The following is a 27,790-nucleotide window of genomic DNA, read 5'->3' on the forward strand; positions in this document are numbered from 1 at the left end:
AGAAATGAAGCAGGGACCCCTTCTATATTGTATAAAATTGTGTTTCAGATTAAACTTTGTTTTCCTTTTTTTCCCCTCTACACCTATACCGCTTTGCCAAAAATAGCAGATCTACAAGCTCACAACGCCTCGCAGCGGGAGGCGTGAGCCTGTAGATCTGCTATTTTCGGCTAATGTTCCCCTCAGAATAGGGATGCTAGGGCTCAAGTGGTTAATGTAAAAACAAAAAAAACATCCTCTCACACAAAGATTTGGCGGACCCCCTATAGTAGCTCTGAGGACCCCCTAGGGGTCCCGGACCTCCTGTTGAAGACCCCTGCACTATAGTGACATTAAGCGTATGATGCATTGTGTGTGAGACAGTGGAATGAAAGATAAGGATCATACACACAAAACATTGAAACCATAGTTTTTTTTTTAATAGAAAGATCTTGTATTCTTTAAACCAGACGCCAGACATTTTTGGATATATTAAAAAAAAAAAAAAGAAAAAAAAAAAAGAAACAAAATGGAATTATATGTTTTTTTTAGACTGTGGATTTAGTGGTCTCATATACAATACAATTTTTCTTATCGCCAAAAAGTGCAAATTCTCCAAAAATCACCTATATACCCCCTGCGGCTTCCAACACATACTGCTATGCAAGTGAAAACAACCTTTTGTGAAGAGAAAGGGGTTAATTAACATCCAGGCCTGAGTGTCAGGACATTTGTCCCCATAATCTACCCCCAGGAACGCTTCAAACTGCTGTAAAGGATTATCTCAATAATCACAGTAACAAATCAATCTATTATAAATAATAGCCTATATCTCTTTCTGTCCCGAGTTTAAACCATTTACTGAACTATAGATTTACTGTAGGTATATTTTTTTGATCAACACTTAAAATTCTCTCTGTTAATTCTACTGCAAATATCTTGATTTGACATTAGATGTCACAGGCCCGGGACAAACTGTGCAGTTTCGCAAAACTGCATGATGGTCATTTGGTCATTTCAGCTCTCTTTCAAATGTATTTCTGTACTGTGTGGATACCAGATCCAGTCATTTACTTTTACAATAGACAGGGTATTATAGCAGACAACGACAGATTCTGCAGTGGATACAACACTGCAAGTTTAACATTCAGCACAGCTAGCCTTCTCTGAAAGCTTTGCGACTGTTACATAGGTTTCTGTACAAGAAAGAAATTCTCCCAAAATTAGATCCATAAAGACCTTTCTCCCAATGAGATCTGAGATTGTAAATGGAGAGAGGATAAGGCGAAGTCCCTGGTCCTAAAAAACTCCATAGTGTAAGTATGCAACCAGCTGGATAGAACAGAAATAAAGGTGGTGGTAAACTGGAGACTTTTGTTTGTCTCGTGTCCTGATGGGGCGGCAGCATTGACCAACTTCAATCCGAATGTCAAATATTCAAGTTTTTCCTTTTTTCCATTTTCATTGTATTTTCTTTTTTGCATTTAAATAATCATCTGTAATGAAAAAGAAAAAATCCCAAAACATTGACAAGAACAACAAAATAACAATTGTGACAACCATTAAGGACAGCACACAAAATTTGGGATGGCCTTTTCGCAAAGTGCTTTGTTTACAATCACAGAAGCTGAAAGGTGCAGTTGGGTAGCCAAATGCTTACACATAAAATCATCATCAGTGCTAAATTTATCATTTATAACTAACAGTGTACAAATGTAAGCAAACCAACATTTGTACACATAATATTAACACTGAGGATTTTACTGTGCGCTGTCTACATGTCTCTCTTTGTCCCTCTCACACACTGCAGGGGCATTTGGAAGATAGAAAGACTTAAATAAACCAACTGCAAAATGGTGATTGTTCTCCTCCTGGTGTCTCCAAAACAGCTTTGAATCTGCCAAGTTTGCAAATTGGGAATCACTGTATGAACTTATGGAATGTATTCTAAATTGTTTTGGGGTGGCTGCAAAAAAAGCAAAGAAACAGAATCCCATACCCTGCCCAACCACACCTACCCCCTCTCTTCTAAAATCCCCCTGCTGAGTGTATGATCTTTGATCAAAGGCCAGTCAGCAGCAGAGAGGGTAAGAATGAGGGAGGAAGTAGGAAAAGGCAACATAAACTTCCACCCCTCTCTGTGCTTTTCCATCCTTTCTACTTTTGGAAATGTTACAATCTTGACTATTAGGACCAATTCCCCAGCACTCCCTCCACCTCCACCAAACGGTTCACTGGATCAATATTAGATGGAGTAATGGGCTGGTCACAGTCACTTTACAATGAGGGAATTGTTCCTACTTTTAACTTCCCGGGACCCTTGTGTTAAATATTGGTGTGAACCAGACAGGTAAAGACAGGGAAGCAACTTTGGGGGGGAAGGGTACATTTTCCACCTGAGAAGTACTTGCATGGACAGAAAACAGTTCAACAACATAAACCCATGTTGCAATTCCCTCATTGTGAGATCTGTGAGGAGCTCCATTGTACGTCAAGATTTGTAATTTTTCACACTATCAGTCCTATGAAACCTGGCTCTCTCAGATCACCCATGAAAAGCTCTTCTTCGGTACCGTGCAGTACCTCCACCCTAACCCTCCCACCCCAGCTCCCCCCCCCCCCCCCATCTTTGTGCAAACCATTATACCCCAAGAGACCGAGAAAGACTCCAAGTGCAAACTGTTCCCATTGGGCTGAGAGCGGCTAACAGACTGCAACCTGCCTTTGTGAAGGACCCAGGGTCTGCCGAGTGCCAGAGCCATGCTGTGCATGGTGCCGTATCGCATATGCCACGCTCAGCCTGCTGTGCATTGAGCGCCTGATGGAAAATACAAAGATTTCAGGTGTGCATCAGAATGCCAAGGCAAAGCAAACAAGTCTCTCCCTTCTCTGCCACCACCACCACCACCACCACCAGCATCATCATAACCGCCGTTACAAAGTCCAGATTCTTTTAATCATTCACACGGTTATTGTTGTTGTTGGTCATCTTTGTTTTATGGTCTTCGAAGTTTCACTTCCAATTTCTTGATACAGATTAAGACATGGACAATTTGGAAAAAAAAAAAAAAAAAGCAGTAGCCATATGGCTTTAAGACCATCTCAGTGTAACCTTGGTCTGGGGCTGAGGCTAAGAGAGATACCACTCGTGGAGCCATATAGAGACACAGTTCTGAACTGGTAAGACTGATGATCAATTTCAGGTGTATTTAAAACATTAGGACAACCGGACAGAGTTCAGCATTAAGTCACTGTCGACTTTTAGAATATGACCTCAAATTATGGACATAGTGGTGAATTTACAATGTTGTTTGTTCCATGCAGGAAAATACAGGAGACTGAGAGCGTTGTTCACCTGTGTCCAATTAAGGCACATTGTGACCCTATCATGCTAGTATCCACTTGGTGGGAATGAGCCCCAGCCCCAGACTGCAACGAACTGTCTGGACCCATAAAAATAAGCATAAAGTCCAATTTACAAGATGTATAATTTGTTTAATTTATACGAAGTATAAAATTATACAAAGTATAAATTAGGCTTAAGTCCTCAGACAAGGCCACAAAGTCCCAGAGAACATTCTTATTACTGTACAATGTCCACTTGGGTGAAGGTACATTTTGATTCAATTAAATCAAAAGACAAAAACACGTTTTGTTTTTTCCCCAATTGTACAAAGTCTAATTAAACAATTCTTTAAAGATCTATGTTCAATGGAGACGGGAATTCTTTTTGAAAGAATTTAAATTGGAATTCATGCTTGATAGCCACCCTGAATACATTTGAGCCATCGGACCAGGACAAACATAATGTTCAGAATGTTTTTTGGGAAGGCCTTACCTCCCAAAGGCATCTGTATTTCAACTATGGCCTAGACTTTTGGAACATTTCTTAATGGGAAGAGCAAATGTCAAATTTGCTGTTGTCATACTGCTTCTAGTAACCACAAAAACCTACAGTACATCCAAAACCTCTTTCTAAGAGCCTTCAGATTTGAACATATATAAATTCCATGAATCCAACAAAAGACTGGTAGCTTAAAATGTGCAATGACTTTAATATAAGTCAAGCTTTTTCTCTCTCACTCTCTCCTTTGGTATCTGTGGTTGTTGGACGTTTGTAAATTACTTAGACTAGATGATTATTTCTGTTGAGGGGTTGGATGGACTCTGTATGGGACCATTGAGTATATTACGCACTGCTCTGTGCTCATGGAAACTCGCAGGCCTTTCTGAGGTCTCCTGCCCTTCTCCCACAAGCAGGACAAGGACATTTAACTTTAGTGCAAACTCTTGCTGTCTCAGCTAAAGCACTCCTTCCAGTGCTATCAGGCTTTATATCCATAACCCCACCCATAACACCCCTTACCCTACCTCTTAGTTACCCCACCCTCCTGGCACCACAACCCAAAACTATAACCCCAACCTGCGCGCACGCACACACACACACACACACACGCACGCACGCACGCACGCACACATGCTCGCAGCCATGTAAATTAGTTAGAAAAATTTAGCCGTAGCACGACACCTTTTAAAGAGGAAAAAAAAAAGAACAAAGATGGACATAAAGTATAAGCTATTACATCTATTAACCTCTGAGTCTAAAGTCCATAAGGAAAAAAACAAACAGCAATAGAAAACGTGAACTCAAGTAAATGTCTGTATGATTCCACACACTTTTCTGCATAATGTTTTCAGGAGGACATTGGTGTGTGGCGTGGTCGGAGAGTCCCAGTCATACCTTCAATATACTGTATGTCTAGTCTACAGGACATTAAGATGCAGGACAATCCTAGAGGGCTTTTCCTCTACTTAAACTTTGGAAGCTTTGGCTGGTGAACAAATAAGTGAGACAAAGACTTTGTAGAAATAACAGTAAGGTCCAGGAGGCTTAGCAGTTCTGGATGGCTTCTAGGTCTCAGCGTTGCCAGTTAAAAACCTGATCCATTAACACAAAATTCGTTTCAGTAGTCAATACAATGTACCACTATGCACAAGACCACACTGCCAAAAGCTCCTCTCATCTTTAAGCATGATTTATGCTTTGTCGACAATTTGTTTCAGTTGAAAATATGTTATTTTTCGTTACGTGACACGTCGCAGGACATTTTGTTGCCCAAGCATAAAACTTTGCTTTTGTGTTTGTCCATATACTGTACAGGACAAGGTATACTATCAGCTTACTACTGTTATGAGTCAAACAGTACAATAATCAATCAGCTGTTTAGCATAATGGAGTAGCCGAAATGAAGAATTAAAGTTCATGATGTCCAACCAGAAACTGATAAAGATATAGCATCAAGAGTTATGCAAATATCTCCAAAAACCTTGATTTATCACACCACAGTGTCGCTTGTAGAAAATAACTGATCGGCAATAACACTGTCATACTGTGGAGTATAAATTAGGCTTAAGGCTGTCACAACCGAAGCCGACGAGATCCAAGTCTGTTGTTCTAAAATACAGTATATTTGTTGTCCTGTGTAAATATTGCCACTGAGGTCTGGATCCTCTGAAAATATGTGCAGTCATGAGAAGAGCTGGTGACCAGATGGGGTACATACAAAGTTTGTTTATCCAGGCTTGTCCTGAGACCCTCCGGCCTGCCAGCCAGCAACACATGCATGCATGCATGCACTCAGACATACATGCATGCATCCACCCACCAATGTACAGGCACACAAGTGCCTTCCTTCCTTTGCCCCTAACCTTCCTCCATCGCATTGCTCTGCATTAAGACATATAGAGAACTCTATATTTTTTGTTACCAACTAACTTCAAGTGCAATCAGTTACATGGGTTAATTTTTGTCTTTTTAAGCATTTTTTAAGGTCACAAAGCCCAACACGTTCGTTTCTGAACCCACCCGACTTCTCTTTTAGAGATCTGTACTATTTTTTTCTTTTCTTTTTTTGGCAGCTTGTCATCAAAACCTGAACAAAACCAGTGAAGGTGATCAATGTCACCTCCAAGGAGAGAGGATGGGTTTGATGTCTTCCTCCACTGGCATGTTTCAGAGTACCCGTTTCGTTGACAAAAGTGCCCTTCTCAGTAACAAAGTGCATTCAGAACCTGCTTCTTTCCAAATTAAGGTGCAAAGGACTGATACTCAGAACTACAGCACTGCAGCAGCGTTGGTGGGGTGTGGGGGGGGGGACTCCATTTTTAGTTCTCTCCTTCACCTACAAGCTCCATTTTCTAGTTTGGAAAAACTGTGGATTTGGACTACAACAACACAGAAACTAGCAAATCCAGATGTATGGAGTCGCTGACAATGTCCAGTGTCCACACATAGTTTGCTGGCTCTGGTGTTTTGTCTTTCTCGAGTGGATGCCTGGACCCTGCCTCTCTCTCTGTGTGTGTGTGTGTGTGTGTGTGTGTGTGTGTGTGTGTGTGTGTGTGTGTGTGTGTGTGTAGAAACAGCATTGGGCTGGCAGTTCAGGGTGCATGTTTGAACAAGCTGTGGCTGACTCACATCATGATGATGTGGCCAGAGGGACCCTGGCTGCCACGCACACATACTCACCCATGTGTGTGTGTGTGTGTGTGCACGTGCGCGTGTATGCATGCATGTGCACAAAGACACATAACACAAAAAACTGCCAGCACCAGGCATCCTCCCCACAGCAACACCCAGTTCTAATACAATAATATCCCCTCCAGGCTGGTTTGGGGGCATTAGAGGACTACAGAGGGAGAGAGAGCGAAGGGAAACAAGGCCTGATTTGATCCCCTCCTGCCTGGAAACGTGGCTGTGCTGGGGGAGATTATTTTTTGGAATGCAACAGACATTGTGAGATCCCCCTCCCCTTCCATGGATTCCCCTCCCCCACCGACCAGCTGCAGCTGTGCTCTTATTTGGCCTCCCAACTTGGACAGGTATTTATTGCTCTCTTCATCACAGGTTGCCTCATGGTTTCATGGTCCCTAGGGCAAAAACGATTGGAATAAGCGCAATACATAAACCTTTTGCGCATTCTCTCCCGCCGCCAGACACCCTCCTTTAAATATACCCCCTTCCCCTCACTCTGTTGGATTTCTTTAGTAAAGCTGTGCAAACATAGAAAAGGTGCTCATCTCTCCTTCCCACTCTTATCATTCTCCCATCCAAGGCTCCCTGCCATTCGTTTAACCTGTTGTTGGTTAAATGCTACCCGCGTCTTGTCACACAAGGACAGATTCCGAAAAACTGCACGAAGTTAAGCACATTCATTCATCCAATATCCGCATCCTTTGGGCAGGAACTATACATGTCAAGTGTTTAAGTTTAGGACCGATTGGGTTTCTCAATTCAGTATTTTTTTTCTTGTTTTCTTATCTAACATTCATACAGTTTGTCTCGTTCACCCCAAAAGCTTCACTCTGTGAGAAATATGACATCAAGCCTAAGAGGAAAAACCCAATTGGTAAGTATACCTCAGCATTAAGAAGGGACTAACGTCATATCCACCATCCGCTGTATATACAATGTATACAATTGTAAAGTGTCAAGTACCCGAAGCAGTCAACTCAAAAAAGGAACAAACGACATTAACAACAACAAAAAATTAAGACAAATCAAAAAGGGAAATAGAAATGCTGAAATCGCAGGGTTTGTGAGGGATAAGAGGCAACGTAGTCAAGCCTACAGATACATCGACGATGGTAGTGCTTTATAAACACAGACCCTCCTCTCCTCATCTTCCCTAGCCCTGCAAACAGAAGAGCCCCCAGAAACATGGATACGGCTCAACGCGAAACATTGTTTTTTCTTAAAAAGTTGAACCATAAATTCTTAAAATAATTATTTTTTTTATAGAGTAAGTAACACTTCAATCAAACCCTTGTCAGATTCTTTCTGGAGCATTTAGAGAAAGAAATGTTGCATCAAAATTGTGTGGTGGTGAGTTAAGACTTGCATATGCCATAGTGTGGCAATGTTGTTTCTATGGTAACTGTACATTTCAGAACCTGCAAAAGAATAGAAAAAGGGTTGTTTTCACTCAGCGGATTTGTCCTCGTTTCACCCGTACAGCAGCCAGAAGGCGCTTGACAGACACCTTGCTTAGAGCTTGAAGGCTGTGAGGACAAGACCAATATAAATCTAAATTAAACTGCATAGTTTCTCAGAGTTGCTCTGTATCTACTGTACACATTTTGCCCAAGCACATATGCCAATGTACAAAAAACTCCCTAAGATTACAAAGGAAAGAAAATGACCCAGAAAGTGGACGTCATGGGCGTGTGATTTGAAGCGTTCTTTGCTCTTTTAAACAGACAAACTGACTTGAGTGTTTGTGTCTACTCTGTTTCCTAAAGCAAATGGAGAAAGAAACATAAAGATTAGATTTTTGTGACACCCTGATTTGGTTTATAGAGGAATAGTTAGTTGTGTTTTTTTCTTTTAAAGTTTGCCTTAGCGTGTTTTTGTTTTTTTCTTCTCCTCTCTGTTCTGTGGCCCATCTCACAGGTCGGTGCAGAGTGACTATGGCGTCCAGCAGTGTCCTCCTTACCCCTGGAGTCTCAGGGCCCCCCCGGCTCCCCCACCCTCTCCTCCAGCTCAGGACTGTGTGCATGGGCCATGTCGGCCCCCTCCTCCACCTCTGGAGCCGAGGTCGCCTCCGAGCGCCGCCGGGCCTTGATGCCGCGAGGCCCCGGGACGGCGCCGGGGCCCAGCAGACCGAGAGGGACCTCCGGGTGCCCGGGCTCTCGCACCCGAGGCTTGCGGCCACGGCGGGACGGGATGCCGTTGCATCCGTCCTTCTTGAGGTGGCGGTGCAGGTGATCCGAGCGGACGAAAGTCTTAAAGCAGCTGGAGCACTGGTAGGGACGCAGGCCGGTGTGGACTCGCATGTGGTTCTTCAGGTCGTAGTTGTGGGCGAAGGCAGCCCCACACTGCGTACACAGGTAAGGCTTCTCTCCCGTATGCTTACGCATGTGAACCTTGAGCTTGTCCTGCCTGAGAGGGCAAAAAGTAAACAAGATTCATTTGAAAAGCATGTCAAGTACACTGGAGGACTTGCTCACACCTCTCCAAACACATACTTTATATTACTGCTCTGTCATAGATATTACTCAGGGTGAGTCATGTAAACATAGTCACTACATGTTGTAATAATGATAATAATAATAATAATACATTAATTATTCAATGCATATGGGTCAACATACAATATAGGCTTTAGTTGTTTACATGTCCAATTATGCTCCCCCTGCCATCTTTTGGAGCCCTTCCAATAGACTAATTCCATGATGGTAGCAAGGTCAACTGAGGACAAGCCATAAACTTTACATTGTTATCTATGCAATTTCTCACTGCTGAAGACTGACAAGAAAGTGCAATGTTCAATGTGTGGCTAGGAACAGTTCAAACAAAACTAAGGTAACAATCAACTTGTCTGTCTAGTCAGAGCTGTAAAATATTACAGTTTATGTAAGCTTTATGCATTCTGAAATTGATATTTTTGGTAAACACTTGAAGATATTTTTCTAATGTTTGACCAAAGCTTCCCATTTACACACATCATCATTGTTCTGCCATAACTGTTGGGTTCAGTCCAGAGTTACTATGCTCTAATCCGTGTACAAAGATCACAAATACCACTTGATGACACAATCAATACATCCAGCTCTGGCTCATTGCGTATTGGTATTCTGCTTCTAAATGTTACACCCACCATTCTGCCCCTAGTCTCTGTCTAATAGGACTTAGTCCTCTCCCCTAATCCTTCCTACCTCACTCTTCTAGCACTCAAGACTTCTAGCCCTTCACTGAGGACACCTAAACAGACCAGTATAGTTAAGACAACTAAACAAACATACACACACAGCACCTGAGTGTGTTAGCTTCCATATGAACTAACACATAATCATACAACAACGTCCATCAACAGTCTATACTGTAGATTTGCATTATCTGTGACAAAACTACTCAAATTAGCAAGACACTGAGAGACATGCAGGTAAGTAGGTATACCCCCCCCCCACACACACACACACACACACAGGCCAGGGCCTTGGAACAAAGTGGCACACTGACAGAGGTGAATTATTTAAAGGACAGGAGTGATTTATTACAGCGTGAGGCACACTCTTAACCCTGATCAAACAGGATTACGATTACAATACCCCTTCCCACTGCCGGACACATTGAGCTGGAAGTGGACACATTGAGCTGGAAAGTCTAGATTGGATTCTCCGCCTATCTGCTGGCTAATGCAAAGGGTCCTGGTATTTCGACCCTGTTGCATCTATTTCCTTTGCATGTCCACTGATTAATTCATTAAGCAAATGGCTTCAAGGAAGAGGCCGTAGCAGGCTTAAACAATTGGGAACCTATGTACACTCCAAGCCCCTCGCCCTGGACGTGCCACAATGAGATGAGCAGCACATGGCAAATTGCATTAGGGAGGTTAAGAGAGAGGGGGTGGGGGGGGGGGGGCAGGGGAGCCATTCTGCTGTGGGCAATAATCAACATTACCAGAGATCACAAGTTCAAATTACTGCATTGGCACAGATAGGGCACAACTCTGGTCCTGTAATCCCCCTCAATATCAGAAGAACACAGCACTTTATAGCAGCCCTTTGGAAGATAACGCTTCCCTGGCACAACCCTCTTTTATAGGACCCCTATGTTAACATTCCAGGACTTTGCTATGGAGCCTGTCACAATAAAACAGGCCTTTATGACAACCTGGACACACAGGTTGTCATAAAGGAACAGAAAATGGGATTAGCATTTTGGTACACATTGGAAAAAATATATATTCAGGCTACAGCATAGGGTGATTAAAAACAGAGCTAGGAATTATTACGCAAATTAAAGGAATTAAAATAGTCAAATCATCAAAATGGAGTAGCTAACTTAACACTAAGCTGAGTTGGTTGGTACTAATACCCCTGCCCTTGGTTTTGTATTGACTGCCATTGGTTGTCGACAGAGCTGAGTCCAAGACTATTAGTAGATCTCACATGGGGTGGTCAGCTCATTAATTGGGCTTACCTGGTAAAGCGCACTTTGCAGATGGCGCATTCATAGGGCTTCTCTCCCGTGTGTGTTCGGATGTGGCGGGGCAGCTTGCCTGCTCCCTGAATGACCTTGGAGCATATGGGGCACTTCTGGAAGGCCTTAGAGCGCATCTTCCTCTCTCCTCCGGCCCCTCCTCCTCCTCCTCCCCCACCCCCCCTCTCTCCGCCACTGCCCCGCTCTCCCGCGCCTCCCCCCGCCGACCCTCCCCTCTCTTGGCCCGCGCCGCCCCGTGACGACCACACGGGCAGCAGTCCCTGTGTCACAGCGGCAGAGGCTGTGTCCTCGTGCTGTGCGCTGTTAAAATAATTCAAGTAAAACTCCATGTCGGGATCGTCCCCGTCCCCCGGCTCCTCCCCGGCGGCCGCGCGCTCCATCATCTGCTGCAGGAGGGCGCTGGCCGAGCCCCTCTCCCGGTCTACCGCCTCCCTCCCCCCCTCCCCCACGTCCGCCTCCTGCCCCAGCCTGGACTCGGTGGAGAGGTAGAAGTGGCCGTTCTGGGACGGAGGGTAATAAGACGAGCCTGGCCCTCCTCCGTTGCCCCGTGGCCAGTCTCTAGGCTCCCCCTGCACCGCCTCGCCTTCCTCCTCCTCCTCCTCGTCCTCGTCCTCGTCCTCGTCGTCCGGCTCCTGCGTCGGGGCCTGGGCCAAGGCGAGGGCCAGAGGGGAGTAGTACTCGCTGGGGCCTCCGGGGGCCCCATTGCTGTGGGGCCCTCCGTTGCCGTGGTTAAAGTGCAGGTGTGTGGGCAGGTCCCTGAGCTCCGGCGTGCTGCAGCTGCTGCTCCAGTGCGCCCCCCTCTGGAAGTACTCCAGGTATTCCCGGGCCCGCAGACGATTCCCCTGCTCCTTGCCTCCTCTGCCCTTCCCTTCCTCCTCATCCTCGTCTTCATCTCTTTGCTCACTGCCCGCCTGGGAGGGGGGGGGGGGGCGGAGGGAGTGGGAAGGACAGAGAAAGTGTGTCAGTGGAAGAAATAGGAGACTGACAGAGGGAGATGGAGGGAGTTACGCAGAGAGGCACAAAAGTGCACAGTTACCTCTGTCCACCACACCATTGCTTGGCCCATCTAAATCACATTCGATGTGAACATACAGTACATCACACACAGAGCGAGGAGGGACACTTCAATGCACTAGGGTACTGCACACACACACACACACACACACACACACATAACCAATCTATCCGACATGCTTTACATCATGTGAATGTTGAAGCCTAGCTGTGATATGCTGGGTCTGTAGAATGTTGCTAGTGAACGAGCTACCCGCCCCATCCTCTACCCAACACACACACACACACACCATCGGCTGAGCATGAGTAAGTGTTAGAGTAACCCTGGAGCTGTGGGCGTATGTGTGGCACTGCGTACGGGACAGATTGAGAAACTAATAAGGGCCATGATGTAAGCTGACTATTTGATAACGGATGGAAGGGGCATTGGTATGGTATGACGGCCAGGGGCCCCATTCCCCTTTCAAGTGGCAGAACCAGGGGGACTGGAATCACTATGAGGGATAGCTCTCTCATTTCTTGCATATTCAAGTTCTTCAACAACACATACCCTTCAAAGTCCCGAAACAGCACTGTACTGTGTATCACAAGCCACCGTTCAACAAGACGACTTACCTAGAACAGCAGAGCTGACCAGTGCTCAATATGAATGACATGTTACCTGCGGGGAAAGCACTTTGGTGTCCAGTAGGTGCGTACAGACGTCCTGGACGGGTGGGATCTCCAGCAGACGGGCGGCGGCCAGGATGTCGGCTACGCTGCTGTGGCTGACCATCAGAGTGGCCGTGTAGGCAAAGTCCAGCAGCGCTCCCAGAGCCTCCGCTGCCACAAAGTCGATGGTGTAGACGCTCTGTTGGTCAGCGGCGGCCCCCGACGTGAAGAGCTTGTGGAAGTAGGTGCTGCAGGAGGCCAGGACGGACCGGTGAGCCGGGAACTCGCGATCCTGGGTGACCAGCAGCACGTCGCAGAGCAGGCCGCTCATCCGCTGCTTGTTCAGGCTCCCGAGGATGTCGGCGCTGTGCTCGGGGAAAGGGATCCCCACGGGGCCCTCCTCCGCCTCCCCGGCCCCTCCTCGGCCTCCTCCGCCCCCGCTCGCCGCCGTCCCCCTGAGCCGCCTTCCCCCTCGCCCGCCGGCCCCTGACGACATCTTCCACCAGCCTGCCGCCGAGCCGCCTAGCACAGCCGCCGCCCGCGTGTCCGTCCTGTCGTCTGTCCGTCTGCCTGTCTGAGGGAGCACGGAGCAGGAGAGGAAGAGGAGGATGAAGCACAGAGGGAAAGGGAAAAGTAGAGAAGTGGAGATCAGTTCACAGTTCATGCCATAGTTTATACAGTATGTGGATGAACGATGGGGAGTTAGAGGAATTCATTGTTTCACCACAGATGTCTACACAAGGCTGCAGAGAATCCAACACACTATAACACACAAGAGCTAAATTGCACGAAGGCCAAAAACATGCTGCAAACCCCCCCAAGTGCAAGAGTTCAGTCCACGGTTCATGACCTAATTCCAACTCAACTGCATGTCCCTTCTCCCTAGCCCCATCCATTCAAAGAGGATTAATTGAAGACCAGTCTTTATCCATATACTTATTGGCAACTCAAACGTTTATTCTGGGCAACCGTTGTATTTATTTCTTTATTTTTACAATTTACAAGCAGTTGTGTTTAAATTCCATGCCATCTATTGAATAGCAAGACACCAGGTCAGTCTTCTCAAATTAAACCTGAATTGTACGATATGTTTGGCCACAAGGTCTGACAATAATGTGCTGTGTGTGAAGGTTTCATAATGTTACATATGCATGTTCCATCTGTCCATTATGTTATTTCCCACTCCTTTCTAAAGCATGTCAACAAAATCAGGCCCAACTCTAAAAGCTCTTCCTAAGACTTTGGTCTCACTTCCCTTGCCTGACAGGTTTGTTGAAACACCTTGGCACCTGAAAGATGACTTCTAAACGCACTTCGGCTGAATGGCCATTAAAACCATCTGTATCCAGACAAAAAGTAATAAGGGGTGCCTCGGAATCGAACGGACATTTAAGATATCGCTAACGCACATTGATCAGAAACGCTGTGAGGGAATGGTGGAAAAAATCCACGAGGGCTTCGGTGCCCGATATGACAAGTTTTTTTTATGCTTGTGTCTCTCTGCCTGTCAATCCTCCTGCAAGAGAGGCTTACCTCACATGTGCCCCCGCCCCTCGCTAAAAAAAAATAAACTTTCCTCCCTCTCCTGTCTGGGTTCCTCTCCCCATTGTTTTGACAAGGATGTCAACCGTCGGGGAGCAAATACTGTGCACGCATCATATCGCACAGCATCATATTACATTGAGACAGGGCCCTGAGGGCTGAATTGAATCGTATCGATCTATTGGGTGCTTAAAATGTATCTGCATCCAATCACTGATCGCGAATCAAATCAGTCCCAGTGGGTGAGATGCACACCCCTAGTCATAACAAATTAATTAGCAAGATACATTTAAACCACCTTTGGCTTAACCTGACATGGAAACAAAAGTGAAACAACCTGTCAGGAGTAGCCAAGTTTCTTTTGTTTTGACTGCTGTAGTCATGAGGTAGTTTTTAATTACAAGGGATGGGAAGCCAGGGGAAGGTGCTATTGGTGGGGACATTGTGCATTCTTTAATAACCAAAACTGAAGTTATTCTTCTCACGTTGTTATATAACCAGTCCACTGAGTAAGCGACAATATAGATCAGTATTACTCCCAATATTTCCAACACCTACAGTACGTGACTCTTCATCAACAGGCCCAAGTGCCCAGTCAAGTACCTCAAGTATCTGGAGGGGAGCCATATTGTAACACCATAAGTCCTGCACACCTCTTTTTCTGCCCATTGATTTTACAGCAAAACTATTGGCACAACAAGTGTAAAACTTGAGTATAAAACAGAAAATATGAATATTGGCTAAGAGATTACAATGTGTAGTGGTGTGGAATGGCTTGTAACTCTCACAATCATTTTGAATAAATGCTTTTTTTTGGCCAGAGTTAACATAAGTGAGAGGCTGAACACAGGACTGAAGATATCTGTGTAACATGCATAGATTGGTATCTATGGCTGACATGGCTGTGTGCTGTGCATGTATGCAGGCTGTGTGTGTGTGTGTGTGTGTGTGTGTGTGTGTGTGTGTGTGTGTGTGTGTGTGTGTGTGTGTGTGTGTGTGTGTGTGTGTGTGTGTGTGTGTGTGTGTGTGTGTGTGTGTGTGTGTGTGTGTGTGTGTGTGTGTGTGTGTGTGTGTGTGTGTGTGTGTGTGTGTGTGTGTGTGTGTGTGTGTGTGTATATATACACATACATGTGCGCATGGCTGTGTACCTGTGTGCATGCACACTCATGCAAAAGTAAGAGTTTGCGGGGGACAGAGAAGAGAGAGAGAGGGCAGTGGGGATCAGAGTGCATGCTGGGAGTCGGGCTGTGCAGCTTGCGCACTCTGTGTCAGTCGGAGTGCCAGAGTGGGGACAGAGGGAGGAGGAGGAGGAGAGAGGGGGGGTGGGGGGGGGGGCTGCCAGATACAGCAGACCCTGTGGAAAAACCCCACAGGAGGAGGAAGAGGACACGCAACAAGCTGCAAGGGAACGGTATTAAAAAGGGAGGTTGTCAATCCGGTCTGAGCTGGTTACCCCACCCTGTACTGTGTGCCAAGTTCCAGCAAAGGCTGTCCCCTCGCTCACGTGTGGGGGGAGATTAAAATGATCGACTGAAGCCTGCGCAGGGGGAGGGGGGTTTCGGTGGAACAAGCCATCCTCCATTTGTCAGTTTACAAACACACACACAAATATATATGTGTGTGTGTTAAGTATATATATATCTATATACATATATTGTATACACACACACACACACACACACACACTATAACTCAAAACACACAAAAAACCACAAACACGGCAGGCTTGTATGACACGCTCACACGCAGGCAGACAGATAGTCTCCCTGCACCCACCCACCTCCATCTGGCACAGAGTCCCAGCAGGGGGTAAGGCCGGGGGTAAGCAGGGAGGGGGCGCGGGGCACTCTCTATAAGAGCACTTCTTTCAGTTGACATTCCTCAGATTAGCCTTTCTGCTACAGTGCATGTACACCACCACCGTGCCAGGCGTACCTGCCCATACCTCTAGTCTCTCTCGCTTTCCTACCTGTTGGTGACGTTCAGTGTTGCCAGATTTTGCAAGAGAAATAAGCAACCAGGTGTATGAAAACAAGCCCAAAAGAAGCGACTATTGGCCACATCATGAGCACTTTTAACCTTTATGCATCGGATATTCGAAAATAGACGATCTACAAGCTCGGCTATTTGTGGCATTGTAAGCTTGTAGATCTGCTATTTTCAAACAAATATTGGAGGAAAAAACACTTATAACAACACAAATCTGGTACGGGGGTCCCTGGCACAAAATATATTTTAATGTGTGTGTGTGGGGGGGTTGTGGACACATACTTACATATTTGGGGGGTACTTGACATGAAAATGTGAACCACTGGTTTAAACAACATTAGGAAACCAGGCCAAATAAGCAACTACAGTTTACAAACAAGCCCCCAAAAAACGCAACAACCGATATTTACAAGCGACTTTACAGAAAAACTAAACAAACAAAGTCGCTTATAATAAGCAGACATGGCAACACAGGTGACGTTCACCTCTCCCCTGCTCTGTTCAGCCACATCCACTCCCTTCTCAAAAGCCATGCCTCTCCCTGTCCACACCTTGAGTTCTGGCACCGTGTCAGCTGTACCCATAGGTCAGAATTAGGCAAGGCTCTCTCTAAAACAGACCTCTCTCCGGAGAGGCAGAAAGTTGGGATGAGTGCACTGTTGTTATCTCCTCGTCACTTCTCTCTTATCTCCCCTTTTTATATTTACCATTTCAATGTCACTGACAAGTAGAATGAATCTGTAGCCAACGCTGAATTATTTTCAACACATGGTTATCTTTTGAAATTGGTCAATAACAGTTTACATGAGAGCACAACAATGATATAATGGAGACATTGAGAGAGCAATTGATAAAACTGTTTACACATTCAAATAGGACGTGCCATATTTCATAGCACCCCTTGTGCTCGACTTATGGTACAGTGTCTACCCACTTGATCTTAGACCCACTAATTTTGTTCCTCTCCTATCTATGTGTCCCTTAACCTTATTTTATTTTTGATAGCTAGCCGACAGCTTAGCCTCTACAAACTCAAACCCAAGAACTCTGATAAAAACGGCCCATCCGACATTGAAGCAAATTCTATTATCCGCCACTCAGTTCGTATTTGAATACGCTGAGGGAGGGGAGAGAGGCTAAAGTCAGAGTGAGGAGGGCAAGCGAGGGAGAGCATGCTCGATGGAGGAAGGGGGAGAGCGAAAGAGAGAGAGAGAAAACAAGAGGGGGGGAGTGAGAGGGAAAGAGGAGAGTAGGGTATAGAGAGGAGAGAATGAGATGAGACGGATGAAGGATCTAGGGAGAGGGCGACCACATGGCGAACGGTCGTGTCCTTCACAGGTGGAAATAGATCTCAGTGAGCCCTAGCAGAGAGGAAGAGACCATTCTGCTCTCCTCGGTCTCTCTCTGCCGCTCGCTGCTGCACGTACTGTAGCACCTGCAGAGGAGGCTTTGCTTGCAACATCGCTTACACGTTATCCCCAGGACACACACAGCTGACCCTGGGTCACGGCTTTGTGGGGTAAAGAAGCTGAGCTGAGAGGAGATAACACACACACACACACACACACACACAGATACACACACACCAACTCAATACAGCGTCAATGGAGCATGGAGGCTAGTGTCCCGCATGGAGGGGCCATCCGTCCCCGAATGACCTGCAAAAGAGCAGGTAGAAAGAGGAAACACAGTGCAAACAAACCTGATCCTGACACCTCCTCATGGCTTGAAACATTCCTTATCACTAATTCATGTCTGTGGGTGACAAGGCCCGCAGTCTGGTGTACAGCAGAGCAGCAGCGCCCGGCGGGCTGTGTCCCTCTCAGTTCCAGGGGACGGCCCTTCTCTCTTAAAGGCTGGGCTGCATGCACACACTGGCCTGCTTTGCAAGTCAAACCGCCACTTACTGCAGAACCCACCGGCCCCACCCATATCCTCATCTCCTCTTAACCTTACCTATACTAACCCCTCCGACTCCGACTCCGCCTCGCGCACACACACACACACACACACACACACACACACACACACACACACACACACACACACACACACACACACACACACACACACACACACACACACACACACACACACACACACACACACACACACACACACACACACACACACACGTTTGTATGACTATACTTATGAGGACGTCAGCATTTTAGGATGCCGTTGAAAATAGCAGAAAAACTGCCTAAAAATTGCAGATGTACAAGCTCACAACGCGCCGCAGCCCGACGCGTTGTGAGCTTAGCTATTTTCCCCGGTGCGCAACACCGGCCCGCAAAGTATACATCAGGCATACCTCTAACCACCAACCCCTAAACCCAACGTCTAAATGCTTAATAATCCTAACCTGAATCTTTGTCTAATTGTAAACGTATCTCTAAAAAGATAGCTTTTTTACCATAGATAGAACAACCATTTATCTTGTGAGGACCAGGAAAGTGGTCCTCACAATGTCTATTTCTCAAATTCGACTATACTTGAGGGGACATTTGGACCTCACAAGTATAGTAATACAAGTACACACACACACTCTCACACACACACAAACAAACACACACACACACGTACTAACCACACAGCAGGGGAAGCTATGTAGATTAGATTTCAGGGATGATTTGAACGCATGGCATACTGGCCAGAGCCGAGCGTCAACTTTGTTTCAGTTCTGTTCCAAGGCTTGTCTCGCAGTTCATCATTCACTGACACATACACACACACGCTGCCGTTGCTTTTAGACCAGTGGTTCCCAAACCGTCTCTGGATCGAGGCCCTCTGGAAAATCTCGAAAGCATTCGCGGCCCACCCATCTGATCACTTAACCCATTAAGGCCCGAGTCCGATTCTTAAAATGTTTTCTAAATCCTAACAGTTTTTTGAAAGAAATACAAAAAAACTATTTTCACGATTTTTCAAAAATAGCAGATCTACGAGCTTGTAGATCTGCTATTTCTGAATAGCCAAAGAAATCTTAAAATGACACAGATGCGTTCCCGGTCTTAATGTGTTAACAAGGCAGCCGTGTGGTCAATGGTCAGATGGTTGGTGCATTTTCAGAGTTTATTTTAATGATCGATCAATCGATTGTGTTTCGGGATTTCTTTTATTACATTCATGTTTTTATATTCATGTTATATTATCAATTAAATGTTTGCGTTTTGCCAATTATTTGGGGGCCCACTAGCAATATCATCACGGCCCACCAGCCCACAGGAGGGGAATGGTTGTTTTAGATAATGTGGCCGTGCACCGAGTTCTACATCTAGTAGTAGGACTGAATAGTTCGCAGTATCTTTGCGTGTGTCTGACACATACCAGTCATTCCTAGACTACAACAGAACAGAAACAGAGTTTAACCCTCAATAACTTCAGGTGTGTCTGTAGATACAGTAGATAGGGAAGAATGCAAGCAGAGGAATTAGAGATGCTGCGCAGCTATGGTTGGGGCCGAGCGATCTGAGGACTGGTCTGGTCCTATGTGCAGAGTTTTGTTGATGCTACTCATACACAGAGTTGGCAGAGCCCGGTATCGAACCCAGAACCTTTTTGACTCAAAGAGGAGCACCCATGCATACACCATGTTAGTTACTGTTCAGTAGCCTACATGGATCTAGTGAGAAGAAATATAACCCAGCAAAAGTGTATTGTTTAAGGGAACCATTTGCGGAGTTGTTCTTTAACTTTCACACATCTCTTGCATTACTGTTATATTACCACAGTATAAAACACAAAGTTGACATTTGACCAATTTATAAATGTTGCTCTTCTTTGTGATCATCAACAAGGGGTGATGTCACCATAGAGAGAAAAGAACAGAAGAAAATGTATTCTTTATATCACATGCCTCTAATCCACAAAACACAATTCTGCATCACCCAGGGCTCGAACTTGAACAACCATACCAGGAACGAAACCCACCAGACACACAAGCATAAGCGCATGGACGGTGCTTTTCTTCCGCTCCATGTTAATGAATGCAGCCGTTCTCGCTGGCCGCTCTGTGCGTGGACAGAAATGCAGCGTATGTGCGGATGCTTTTTGGGGTTTCATTGCGTTAAAAACCAAGGGAAAGTCATGAACTTGATGAGCTACTCACCAAGTGACAAACCACATAATATGGCTTCAAAGTATGTGAATTAAAGCTTAGACTTTATAGTTCTAATTAGGCTACTTGGCTTTTATCACCATGGAGTAACGGTTTAGGTGCTATAGGAAAATTACCAGAGCAAGATTTCAATTGAATCCATGTTTTTTTTGTTTGTTTGCAAAAGTTGCACTGCCATTAATTTAGGGTCATGGGACAAATCAAGATAAAACAAGCCTGAAAGAGCCATGGTTCAAACCGCGGTCCTTCTGATTCTCAGACACTAAGTCCTGAGTTACTGCATCGCCAAGGTGAATGTTAGTGAAAGAAGCCCCTGTAATTAACAAATGAATATTGGAAACAACTGGGCACAGGGCTATCCGATAGCCAAGTGGTTAGGATGCATACCGCAAGGGCTCTAAAGCCTGACAGCGAGCCCCCGGTTCAATTCCCAGCTGGCCGTACCATTTTCCGTATGTCACTCCCTTGCTCTCTATCTGCATTTCCTGTCTCTCTCTCTCTCTCTTCACTGTATCTGTCTCAATAAAGCATGAAATTGGCAAAAAAAATGCAATTCACACTGCCATAATATGAAAATGTTATGGCAGTGGCATAATATGGAATGAATAAATAAGTAATGAAAATTGGACCCATTTCTTCTTCAAGTTTATGAGAAAAAAGAGTGATGAAATAATTCCTACAAGCTTATGAAGATTTCTGCTCAATTGGGACAACATGTTGGTGAAAGTTCCAAAGTCACAGCACGCACGACTGATTTGTCATGGATTTTCAATGTTTTAAACTCCAGACGGTAGCTGTAGAGCCACCATTAAGACTATTGGCCCACAATGGCAGTTGAGGAACTTTGGCATAGGGCTGGCCCCGTGTGCCAAGTTGTGTTAATTTTCATGCATGGGAAGGCAGATTTCCTGATTTGAAGAAGATGATGAAGAAAGAAGAATCGGAAATACAAGAGGGACTGGTAGCATAGCTGTGCCTCTTTTTCTGATGGTGTTTCTGAAAGATAAACAACCTTCTGTAAGCTAGTGTTTTTTGTTCTTTTACTTTTACTGTACTGCTTTTATATAGGGTTACTACAGTTATTACTGTACTTACTTTGTAGAAAATGTCTGTCATGCAAAGCATGTGATCTATTCATAGAAGTAATTTCTTATGGATAATAACTATTTGCATGCAGGCTGAGAGCAATATAGGACATTGCCCAGCAGTGACACACTCTGTACAAGGACACAATATTGAACAATTTGTCTATATTGGATAAAAAAAACTCTTCCACACAATAATTTTAAATGTAGGACAACATCTTTTACAAGGACCCTTCTTTCAGAATACCTATACTTTTACTTAATACAAGTATTTGTATAGCCTAAGTAACATCTTCATAATCAGAACTGGTTTTTGAACAGCAAGGGTGTTTGAATCAAGATTACAGAACAACAGTAAAATAACATCAAAGTCAGGATTCAGAAAATGGTCTTTCCTCTCCTCTATAATACTCCGGTTATGCCTGTCATTTCAGTTTTTCAACCCTCTCCTCTTTTCTCGACAGCCCACTACCGGTAATTCTACTGGACTGGTGATTAGCAGAGATGGGGAAGGGTGAAGAGGGTTCAAGGTCGAGGCAAGAGGATTTAATCAGAATCAGTATCGGGACAGTTTCAAGGAAAGGGGGATTTTAAAAGCAAGGGTCTGGGCCAAGTGACTCACTGTTACCAGCGTTGGAAGGAAGCACGACTGGTTGTATTGGGAGTATGGCAGGAAAAGGGCGAGAGTCTGATAAAGCTAAAGTTGAGAGAGGGCTGGTCTATTAGGCTGGGCCGTTTCACTAGAAACTAAACCAGGAAACTCTGCCAAGCTGGAGACAATGCCAGCGAGAAAGGTGGAGGTTGAGGTGGAATGTAAAACAAACTCACCCATAGGCTCATGCATAACCCCCTGAGTGTATGACACTGACAGCCTGGTAATCTAGGTCTGATGTCAATGATAAACTCATTTAACCTCTCCCTCACTCACCCAATGTGACCCTCATCAACAAGGGAAAACTTAACCACCAGGTGGTCAATAAAATTTGAGTATGAGGAACTAAGTATGAGTTTTTCTTTTTTATGAAGTCATTAAGGGCTGAGATCCTTTCAGTCAAGTTAAGTTATTATTATTGCAATATGCTGTCTACTGATATTACCAGTAGTCTACTGTATTGCATTTAACACCAAACTTTTCTTCAATCTTAAATATACTATCTATTAATACATTTTGGTTGCTCATGACATGAATACCTTCGAGAGCAGATGATTACATCTGCCGTGCTTCTGTTTTGTAAGACAAGTTTTTCCAATCACAACTTCAAGACCACTCCATTTCACTGGCATGCTAGCAATCATTTCACCAGAGTATGTGTCACTCACATTTGCACAAATTGTGGATTTCTCATTTTGGAATTAAGAGTATTTGACTTCACTCCACTTCTAGGAGGAGGAGCCACATTGGAACATGTTTTGACATAGCAGCAGCCTCCTCAAGTCACCAGAGCAGTACAACCACAACCACATTCTGACATTCGTTACAGCTAGAGTAACATGCTCTAACACTGTTGTGCTGTCAACCAGGAAGTGTAGCTAAATCTAACACGTGGCTTCAAAGACGGCACTCAACACATCACAGAGTTGCCAAGTGGAAGAGCCTGCAGGACCGGTCAGTTGGTCAGTCCATGGCAGGTCCAATGTGCCCGGGCTGCGCCATTCTGTGCATGCACAGCTCAATGGAGAGAGAGAGCACTTCCTGTGTGTCTGTGGCAGGCGTGTAACAGAACCCGCTCTGTTATCAGATGACCAGCTCTCTCTTTCTCTCTCCTCCTCCTCTACCCCCTCTCCCTATCTCTCCCTCTGTCCCCACATCTGACCCCCCTCTCTCCCTCTCTCTGTCCATCTCATCATGCTCCATCTTTCTGTCTCAGACACTGCACAGTGCCCACTACATCACCCACTTCCCCTTTCCCCTGCTGAGAAAGCAAAACTCAGACCCACCCACCAACCCACCCTCTGCTAATTCTCCTTCCTTTTCTGCAAGACTGCAACCTAACCATCTTCACTCCTTCCTCCTCGCCATTACGACCACTAAATCAACAGACCAACAAAAAAAAAGAAAGAAAAGAAAAGGAGAAAAAAAAGGGAGGGGGTCATTTGCATCTTTACTCGTATATTGATATTTTTCACATAACCAAAAAGGACAGCCTGGTCTCTCAAGGCACAAATTCTATTGAAGGTCAAAGTGTTATTGCTTAAGGCTGACAACAGGCTGCAGATTGAGCTTGTCTTTGAAATGTCTCCAGGGGGTGGGGCAGTGGTCGGGCAGTACAAAAAATTGTAGTGTGCCAACATACAGTAGCACTAAAATACAGCATCAACTCTCACACAGCCTACTATACAAATGTGGAAGTGTAAAAAAGTCAAGTTTAACTTAACCTCCACCCAGACAAACATCCCTGTGCTCTGACTGTGTATCCCAGCCTCTCTCTCTCCCACTCTCTCTCTCTCTAATTTGATCAGGTTGTGTTGGCCTCTCCATAATAAACGTCCCAGAACAGAACAAGCCCCTTCACTCCCCCCAAACTCCAGCTAAACAACATGAAAACAACAGAGGGGTCTGTCTGTCCGTCTAACCAGGCTGAGAGCTGTGGTATACAGAGCAGCTGACCAGGGGAGCCAAACTAAAGTGGGAAGTGAAGCTACATTCTCTCGCGTATGAGGCCGATTAACAGGTATGCTATAGGCTATACATGAATGTTTTAACTCATACAGTTTAACACTCCAGTAAGCACACTGGTTTAAGGGCAAACTACACAAAACAATGTAGAATTGGCTTGAAATAGCAAGGTTTCGCAGGATTGCTTCCAGTGTATATAGATCATAACACACCATTTTGGACCACATACACAAAACTTTGGACAAATATAGCGTATGTTAAAAAAACAAAGTATCTTTATAATACCGGCCATTTCACCCTAAAATGAAGCCTTGAGCTGCCACAGCAAACCTCACGCAACCTGTCTTCACAGTCAGTCTGAACCTGCTAGTTTCAGGCTATAGTGGCGCAGGCACAAACATACAGGAATATCAAACTGTATTCAGCCTCACCGCCAAATTGATGGGTGGTGTCTTGGACCTGCCCACAGCCACTGAAGTTCCCTGCAATTCCCCTGGAGTCTATTGTTGGCGCCACACACACACACACACACACACACACACACACACACACACACACACACACACACACACACACACACACACACACACACACACACACACACACACACACACACACACACACACACACACACACACACACACACACACACACACACACACACACACACACACACACACACACACACACACACACACACACACACACACGTCCTAGTTTAACCTCTTGCTGGAATTTACTTGAACTAAAAGTATAGAGTTACTTGTGTTCTGCAGTGGCATTCAGGAAGCGGCATCGAGGGCAGCATTGACATAAACATTTTCGGTGACATTGGACAGAATGAAAAATGTCATTCACTCCCGCTATGCGCTGTGCCTCCTGACAAGGATTCCAAACACTTTCCCAGCGTCTCTGGGCGTCTTCCTCTTCATTTACTCTCAAGTACTCCCTGCCGCTTGTACCCTCTTTGTGCCCGCACACTTAAAAAACGGGTTCAGCAAGTATGGGATGCCAAAAAATATGCATCTGTGTATCAGGCAATGCAGGCAGGGTTCCTGTAAAGTCTTCAAACAAACCACAAGCGTGGTAGTGCTGTACAGTCAAGATTAGAATCTGCTTTAAGAAACGCTGTGTGTATGTGTATGTATATGTACTGTATGTATGTGTATGTACATGTGCGGGGCTAAGTATGGTGTGTGAGCTGAGGAGAGAAACTTGAAATCCATAAATAAATACTGAAGTGCCAAAGGATATTGACCTAAGTTTCCAGACCTTAAGGTTTTAACTTATGGCAGCTTACACAACTAACAAGGTACATTTTCCACGAGAGCTTCCACATTTCCTCCCCTCCCGTGAGAGCGGCAGTTTTTAACTTGCACACCTTTTCCATGTAAACTAATGTGACATAACGCGCCTCTACTACGCCAGCTCTCAACATGGCCCACTCTGCTCCCGTCTGTCAAATAGATGTCCGTTCATATATCGATCTCACATACAAGTGGCCTTAGAAGAATTACCCAGGGCCCCTGAGGAGGAAACAGTAAATGATGTGCATCTTTTTCCATCCGTTTAGAAAAAAACAAAACATCATCACGACATGCCCATACAAATAATAAAAACACATAAGAAACCAGCCCGGCAAGGAAATGTCTAAAAAGCCTGCCTGTGGGAATACAAACTTTGACACAATGCGCGTCCTCTTGAGCCGTGTTCTGTGCAGTACCTTACTCTCAGCACTGACCTCCTTTATCTGCAAGTGGGTCAAGAACTCTGAACTCTATCAACCTCCATCTCCCTCTGTTTCACAAACATGCACACACACACTACGGCATTCTATTTCTCTCCCTTCTCTATCTCCCTTCTCATCTGTTATTTTCTCTTTCACAGTAAAATAAAACGGATTGTCTGTATATATATATATATATATTTGGAGTGCTTACCAGCTAGGCAGAAATATTTCCCGGGCCCTGTCTGCCTCTCCTGCCTGCCTGCCGGCCTGCTGTCCTGCCTCCGTCTCTGGGCAGGGCTGGAGCTTTACCAGACAGGAAACTTGCTAGTGGCCCTGGTCGTACAGGCAAGCCCTTGCCTGATCCCACACAAGCAGACACCTACCAGCTCCCCCCCTCTATTTTCAGCCCACAACTCAGGCTCTGCTTGCCTTCCTCCTATTGGCTTGACAGCTGCTCACTCACCACACCTCCTTGCTGGGATAGGCTGGCGGCTGTTCCCTTTCCTGTATGGCCAAGGGCAAGGCACTCTGGGATGTCGAGTCCTTAAATCCTATGTGACCCGCTATGCAGTCCCTACTGTGAACTACGTGTCCCAGCTTTCTCTGCCCTCACCACCCCCACTATCTCCAAGCTTGTTCTAACGTAAGCACTCCGGGCTGAATTATACACTACAGTATGTTGCTAGCAGGCTGCCAGGTATTAAAAGTACAGACCAGCCATCAAACAGGGCCGTGCTTCGTATCAGAAAAAGCTTTCGTTCAGCACTGTTGGAAAACAACAAACAAACATCAGCTATGATACTGTCACACAGTAACACCTCTAGACACATCTCAGAGACTCTTCCAAGACTCCTGACCTAAATTAACACTTATTCTCATTCTGTTGAAATGTCAAACAACAGTAACAGACTAAAACAAATCCAGCGCACATAGCACACAATTTGCACCCCCCTCCAATTGGGGAACGGGAATGACACTGTCCTGAAAAGTTGTTGTCGCCTGTCCCTTGTCCGATAGAATTATTTTTGGTTCCTCCTTCCTCTTGTCCAGTGCCCCCCCCTACCACCACCACCACCACCACCATCACCACCCTCTCTCCAGAGAGCCCCCATCCCCCTCCTCCTCTAAGTGCTTCCACCTGCCTGAAAAGTTAATGCCTTGAATACATCCAATAAACTTTATCGCAGGAATTCCCAGAGGTGAAAAAGCAGTCCGGAGGAAGTACTTTAGGAGGATAAGAGGGAAAAAAGGGAACCTTGACTAGTGAATACTGCTGCGACCCACCTCTCCTCCCATGCCAGCCCCCCCCTGCTCTCTCCTTTCTGTCCCCCTCCCTCATTCCTTTCTCTCCTCTCCTCCTTTAGCCTGTTTCTCTCTGGTCGACAGGCCCAGGGCAGACAGCAGGGGGGTAGCAGGGGGGTGTCTTTAGCTCACCTGCGATGGCCGTGGTGGTGCTTGTTGTGGTTAGCTCAGCCCTCTCCTCTCCTCCTCTCCGGAGCTCTCTCTCTCCCTCTTAACTGTCGTGCAGCTCAAAGCCCCGTATGCGCTAAACCAAGCAGCAGCAGATCAACTCAATTCCCTTCCTGGTTTCTGGAGGGCAAAGAGGTCCCTCCCTTTCTCTCTCTCTCTCTCTCTCTCACTCTCTCCCCCTCTCTCTTAAAGAAACAGCATTCGCCCCTCTGTTTCCTATTCCTCTTCTCTCAGAGGAGCGAGAAGTAAAGTGTTTCTTCGCAGTTGTTGAAGCGGGACAGTTGTAAAAGCACAACATTAAAAAAAATTTGTTGAAAAAAATTAAGAGGACAGCATCATCATTAAACCATGGCTATCCGCTCTTAGGTTTTTAGAATAAACGTTGGCGAGTCTTCCCTCTTCTCTGCACTCCAATGAATGGCACGCGGGGTGAAATAAAAGTTAGCACTCTCTTCCTCTCCTTCCTCATCTATCACTGCTATTTTCTTTCTGTGAGTAGAGTCGCACCCACCCATCCTACTGCCTGAGGTCATGATGTCCCACCCCAAAAAACAAGCCTTGGCACATTCCAGCACATACAGTAGGGGCTGCC

General features: G+C 45.5%; 1 protein-coding gene across 2 annotated transcripts; it reads right to left on the bottom strand.

Annotated features, from left to right (window-relative positions):
- Nucleotides 1-397: 397 nt before the first annotated feature.
- Nucleotides 398-27,653, bottom strand: zbtb7a (zinc finger and BTB domain containing 7a). Of its 2 annotated transcripts, none has more exons than XM_080431496.1 (4): nucleotides 27,163-27,653; nucleotides 12,657-13,220; nucleotides 10,961-11,892; nucleotides 398-8,917 (listed from the first exon to the last, which is right to left on the bottom strand). In XM_080431496.1, the coding sequence occupies exons 2-4, from the start codon at nucleotides 13,140-13,142 to the stop codon at nucleotides 8,482-8,484; spliced, it is 1,854 nt and encodes a 617-aa protein (XP_080287622.1). In that variant the 5' UTR covers nucleotides 13,143-13,220; nucleotides 27,163-27,653; the 3' UTR covers nucleotides 398-8,481. The 2 variants fall into 2 exon arrangements, with proteins under 2 accessions (XP_080287622.1, XP_080287623.1); XM_080431497.1 differs by lacking the exon at nucleotides 27,163-27,653 and adding an exon at nucleotides 25,940-26,091.
- Nucleotides 27,654-27,790: the final 137 nt, after the last annotated feature.

This window comes from Gymnoscopelus braueri (assembly GCF_963280865.1).
Source record: "Gymnoscopelus braueri genome assembly, chromosome: 6".
Lineage (NCBI taxonomy): Eukaryota > Metazoa > Chordata > Actinopteri > Myctophiformes > Myctophidae > Gymnoscopelus > Gymnoscopelus braueri.